Raw genomic sequence first — 6,041 nt, 5'->3', positions numbered from 1 at the left:
TATTATGAAGATTTGATTTTTTTTTTATTTAACTAAAATTTTCAAAGTAATAATAATACTTAGCTTATTTAGTTTTAGAAAATCATATTTATATCTTATCTGGGTACTGGATTTGATTTTTTTATTTTTCCAAAAATAGTTAACTTAATAAATACCAGAATAAAACATAACTTATTTAGATCAATTTTTCGAATTTAAATTATTTGTTTACTATAATGATTTGATTTTTTTTTTTAATTTAACTAAAATTTTCAAAGTAATAATAATACTTAGCTTATTTAGTTTTAGAAAATCATATCTATATCTTATCTGGGTACTGGATTTGATTTTTATTTCCTATAAATAGTTAACTTAATTACTATCAGAATAAAACTTAACTTATTTAAATCAAATTTTCGAATTTAAAAATTATTTGTTAATTATGAAGATTTGATTTTTTTCCTATTTTTTTAACTAGAAAATTTTCAAAATAAAAAATGTACCGTTGGTTTTCTTTTTTCTTCTTTTTTTTTTTTTGGGTTATCAACACTACTTTTTGGTCATTAAAAACTAAATTGAAATATTTTTAACAATGGAAATATAATAAATGCGAAATATAGTTCAACGTATCGAAATATGAAAACATAATATATTTAATCACTGTGTTAATGTAGATATTTAAACACTATATTTAATGTAGGGGGTAAATAGTAATCACTGTTTGGGAAATTTTAAACAGTGTAGGGGATAAATAGTAATTTTCCCTATATTTAATGTAGATATTTATTTAATCACTGTGTTATGAGCAAAACATTGAATTTTAAACACCTTTTTTCTCAATAAATAAATAAATAAATAAACACCCATCCATGATTTATAGACTAATAATATCATTTATCTCATACATATCAAATTAGCACACATTCATGAACAGCTCACCAAAATCCATGCTTAAATAACACCCAACAAACACTGCAAATATATATATAACAACAAGAATTATAGTTCGTGCAATATATATAGGGAAGTTTACACATATACCCTAAAAAAGAAATTGGTAATTACATGTTCACATAAAATTTAAAACTCTTTGGGCCATAAAACAAATAAATTATTTATTTATTTATTTATTTATTTATTTTGAAAAAAACTACAAACGTGTGTCTCTATAACATATGTGTTGGTTGTGATATCGTTTGTGAATTAATTTCTCCAATAAAAATTCGAACCTTCACTATTTCGCAACCACTTAAACCAAGTGGTTTTGACTCAAAATATTTATTTTGATGCATGAATTAAATAAATAATTTTTCTATAGTATTTTATGAATAAATAGAATATTTTTTCACAAAACTCACTGTAATGTTGATAGCGGAAAAAAAATACAATAATAAATTTTTACAAAACTTCCTTTAAATTAAAAAAATATATATATATATATTATATATATTATATGGGATCTCTCGCTCTTGATGCGTTAATTATGTAATCATTGTCACTGTTTCTTATTATAGACAAATGAAGCACCTGTTGTTCTTAATGATTTTGATGTAATATGATATAACTGGCCTATTTTTATTTTTATTTTTATTTTTATTTTTTGTCAGGGTTATATTTTTCTATTTTTAGTGGAACTATTTTGTTTTTCTCTTGTGTTACAATTCTGTGTTTTATATTTTTTATTTAATAAATTATGATTTCATTTATTTTAATAGAAAAAGAAAAACAAAACAAAACTCCTTATAATAAAATTATCACATCTCCAAAAATAAATAAAACTTTTATAAAGGGTGTGTATGCAAAATAACACTTAACCACACAATAAGACTAATATGAGCTATTCATTACAGGTCCAAAAACTAGACAAAGATGACAACTTTGTGAGTTTATGACTGTTTATAAAAAACTCCCCAAAAAAATCCAAAATTAAAGCAAAACCCAACCTCATTTTCCATTTCCCAATTAAAACTTCCCCAAAAGCCACCAACAAATATTAAAAACAAAAAAAAGTTTGAGGGGGTAAAAAGAAAAATTATTTTTTAAAAGGAACAGAGCAGTTGATATAGACAGCTCCCCCACTGCCTCATGCTCATCTCCTTCACTCCCTTTCATTCTCTTTCTATCTTCTCTTCTCCTCTAAACTTCACAGAGCTTTTGGGTCTGCCATGGCTGTCTTGGTTTTTCTAGTGTTCATGTTGGCCATGAGTGGTGGTTCTGGTGAGTTCACTCTGTTTCTGACAACTTTGTTTTCTTTTGTTCTGCAAGCTTTGATGTTGCTTGTTTGCTTGTTTTGTTTTTTGTGTTTTTTTTTTTACTTGTTTTTGAAATTGAAATTTGTACTTTTGTTTTATTTTTGTAACTGTTTTTTTCCATTATTTTACTTGAACTTTACTGGTGTTTAGATTTGAATTGGTTGTTTTTGTGTGGTTCTCTCTGTTGCAAAAAGGGAATTTTTGTTCTTTAAACTGTTCTTAATTTTTTTTCCCTGGACTTTGAAATGTGAAAAAGATGTTCTTTTGTTCTTGCCTTCTATGTTGTTCTACTGATTGATTTCTATTTCATTTTGTTTTCATTTTGGAAAATTATATTCTTGACTAAACTGAAAGTTCTCTCTTTTTTTTTCTTCTGTTCCTCTGTAAAATTTTGATGTTTCTTTTTGCCAAGCAAGTGTTTCTCTGTCTAATTGATCTCCTTTCCTTTTTTTATGATAAGAAAATTAAAAAGTTCTAATTTTCATTCCTGTTCTTCTCTGTAACTTGCTGCAAGATGTGTCTTTGATCTCATATTCTTCTTAACATTCTCAATTATTTGTTCTTTCTATTCTTCTATAGTAAAATGCTGCATGTTATATACCTTTGATATTTCTATCGGTTAATCAAGTTCCCCAATTTTTCATAACCAATTGATGTCATTTTTCCTTTTCCAGTTAATGCTTTCTTATCCAAATCATTTGATGTTTCCTCTCTGTTTAACAAAGTTCACATTTTTACATTCATAAAACCACACTAATGTTTAAATTCTTTTTCTGTTCTTCTCTGCAAGATGCCACATGGTGTGTTTGCAAGACCGATCAACCGACAACCTCACAGCAGAAGGCACTGGACTATGCTTGCGGTGCCGGAGCCGATTGCACTCCAATTCTTCAGAATGGAGCTTGTTATAATCCCAACACTGTTAGTGCTCATTGCAGTTATGCTGCCAATAGTTACTATCAAAAGGAAGGGACAAGCTCAAGGATCTTGCGACTTTCGCCGGCACTGCCCAAGTCACTCAAACCGATCCAAGTCGTATGTTTCTCGAAGAACAAAAGAATCCCGAGTTTTTTTTTTCATTTCTGCAATCACCATTGATGTGATTAAATGATTGAATTGGGCATTTTTTTCTTTCTGTGTTTGCAGCTGGCAGTGGATGCACTTTTCCGGCTACTCCAAGGTATCTCCATTCTTTTGTTTTTCTAATACATTGTTCTTGAATGCTCTCTATCATTTTTAGATGGAATCAATCCATTCTAATCTTCAAAGCATATTTTATCTTTATTCTGGTGAAGTTTGTCAGCTCCATCACCATTCCTTTTAGTGGAATCTGATGCCCAGCTTCTTTACACTTTGTTACATTAATTCCACAACTTGTCAAAATCTCTACTTTTGTGTGGAATCTGTTAGATTAATTATTCATCTGCTTTTCTGACTGGAATCTGCTTATTTTTCCTTAACTTCTTCTTAGTTTGGAATTAAAAAAAAAGATCTAATTTTTTTATCTGACTTCCATCAAAATCTCCACTTTACATTATAATCTTCTTGTTTTTACTTCACTTCCTCATAATCTATTGTTTGTTTAGATTAAAACACTTGTAACATTTCTGCAACTTTTAATAACTCTTCTGTTTCTTTGGATTGAAGTTGAAAAACTCTTTTGAACTCTATTAATGAATTCTAAATGATTCAGTCTCATAATCTATTGTTTGTTTAGATTGGAGTTCAAGAATTCTTTCAATATTTCCATCTGTCAGCACTTGTAAAATTTCTGCAACTTTTAATTACTCTTCTGCTCTTTGAACTCTATTAATGAATTCTAAATGATTCAATCTCACCAAATATCAGTACTTGAATCTTTTCTGCAGCTCTATCAAAATCTCAACTTTATACTAAAATATGCATGCTATTATTCTCTAATCATATCCTCAGAATCATCTGTTCCTCTGTGAATCAAACAAACATCAAGAATTCAAAAACTAAAAGAAAATTTTTCTTTTTTATTCTTGTTGTTCAGTGCTGCAGGGACAAGTGGGACAACAACAACAACAAGCAACAGCACAACAGGAACAACTCCAAGCACAACATTCACACCAACAGGAAGCACTGGAACTGGAGTGATTGGAGGAAGCTTAGGTCCATCAGGAACAAGCATCACCTCTCCTGATGGCAGCAGTAATGGTGGACAAATTTCAAAGGTTCATCACTCCATCACTATCATGCTACCATTTCTTCTTCTTTTGCTGCTGCTCAGGCTGTGAGTTGGAACTTGAAAGTGAAGTGAAAGTTGTGCACTTTGTTTGGTTGGTGGTCAAATCTTTGCACAAAAAAAAAAAAAGAAAAAAGGGAAGAAAAGGAGAGATTTTGTTGGTGGATGAGTATTGGCCATAGAAAAGCATTTTGTTTTTAGTAAGGTGATGAATTCAATGTCTTGTCACTCTCTCTTTGTCCTGTTTTTCTGTTTCTGTAAATCTAGGTGGCTGTCATTTATTTATTATTAAAAGAGCATGTATGCATCTCTCTCTACTTTATATATATATTTATATTTAAAGCGAATGAGTAATTTAGGGAGATATTTAGATTTGAAATTCAAGTATGATAATAATTATTGGATGGTAATTTGATGGTTATGATCATTATAAAGCAGTTTATAATATGTTTTATACTGTTATACAATAATATGAGCAGTAACATGTTTTACACTGTTGTATAGTAATGTGAGCAGTAAAAAAAATATAATATTTATTTAAATAAAAAGCTATTGAATGATGATCCGTCGACAGTAATCTAGGGTCAGTGTTTAGATTATTTTTTTCTATATATAAATTATTTTCATTATATATTTTACTTTTAAAAAAAGATCAAATACAAGTTTGGTGAGATTAATTGCTTTTGTCTACCCAAATGTGTATGTTGTTCTATGTTTTTCAATTTGTTCTTTTCCTTTCTGGACTTATAAATATACTGTATGGGTGGGTAGCCATGTGGGAGTGTATGACAAGTGACAACAAATGAGGCTTATGTGCTTGAACATGGACAACCAACCTTATTAAAAAAATAATAATAATGTTTGGAAATGTCTGGAATGGAAAAAAGTTTGCATTGTTTGGTGTTGGTTATAATAATTTTAATGTCAGGAGAATTTATTTTTGAAAAATTGAGGTGCGTTTTAAGAAAAAATATATAAATTATGTACTTTTTTTTTAGTGTTTTTTTATCATTTGCTTTTGAAAAAATGTTTATAATTGTTTTTATAACTATAAAAATGTCAGTAATTTTGTATTTATTTAGAAAAATGTTATTTTTGAAAAATGGCTTTATTTTGTTGTATATATATATACATGCATACACACACAAATAATAGTATTTTACAAAGATATATACGAATAAATATAATTTTTATATAGGCATATATGCAAACTTTTTTTATAGAGTGAGGAGAATTTTGGAGAATAATTCATTGTTTTTTAATTATATTACTAGAAAAGTTTAAATGATTGAGATGAGATTGAGAAATAATATGTAATGGTCCTCGTTGGATAAAGAAACATTAATGGTTGTGGCCTAAATCCAACAGTCCCAATTAATTAAGAATGATAATGATGGTTGATGGGAGTATTAATAAAATGCAAATTAATATCTCCAATTATCCATGATAAAACAATGATTAGACTAGTGAGTTTATCATCTTTAATCTAATGAAGATATGAGTATAATTGATATAAATATAGAGAATTGATTATAAACCCCTAAAAGTTCTATAATTGCATATTTACAGTCCGAAAAAACATAATTGTATATGTACCCCTG

The 6,041-nt window shown here is 28.2% G+C and overlaps 1 protein-coding gene across 1 annotated transcript; it reads left to right on the top strand.

Moving 5' to 3' along the window:
- Nucleotides 1-2,042: 2,042 nt before the first annotated feature.
- Nucleotides 2,043-4,588, top strand: LOC120283262 (PLASMODESMATA CALLOSE-BINDING PROTEIN 3-like). The gene is made up of 4 exons (XM_039289898.1): nt 2,043-2,196; nt 3,022-3,266; nt 3,378-3,411; nt 4,249-4,588. Exons 1-4 carry the CDS (start codon nt 2,145-2,147, stop codon nt 4,350-4,352), a joined length of 435 nt encoding a protein of 144 aa, XP_039145832.1. The 5' UTR covers nt 2,043-2,144; the 3' UTR covers nt 4,353-4,588.
- Nucleotides 4,589-6,041: the final 1,453 nt, after the last annotated feature.

Source organism: Dioscorea cayenensis, chromosome 19 (genome assembly GCF_009730915.1).
Source record: "Dioscorea cayenensis subsp. rotundata cultivar TDr96_F1 chromosome 19, TDr96_F1_v2_PseudoChromosome.rev07_lg8_w22 25.fasta, whole genome shotgun sequence".
In the NCBI taxonomy this organism is placed as follows: Eukaryota; Viridiplantae; Streptophyta; class Magnoliopsida; order Dioscoreales; family Dioscoreaceae; genus Dioscorea; species Dioscorea cayenensis.
The sequence above is the reverse complement of the archived record's forward strand: the minus strand, read 5'-3'. Positions and strand labels throughout refer to the sequence as shown.

What these genes read in the sequence shown, in the direction of transcription:
- LOC120283262 (XM_039289898.1), top strand. Translation starts at nt 2,145, where the DNA reads ATGGCTGTCTTGGTTTTTCTAGTGTTCATGTTGGCCATGAGTGGTGGT. An exon ending in GGCCATGAGTGGTGGTTCTG is followed by an intron (nt 2,197 to 3,021) that starts GTGAGTTCACTC and finishes CTTCTCTGCAAG; the next exon opens with ATGCCACATGGTGTGTTTGC. An exon ending in CACTCAAACCGATCCAAGTC is followed by an intron (nt 3,267 to 3,377) that starts GTATGTTTCTCG and finishes CTGTGTTTGCAG; the next exon opens with CTGGCAGTGGATGCACTTTT.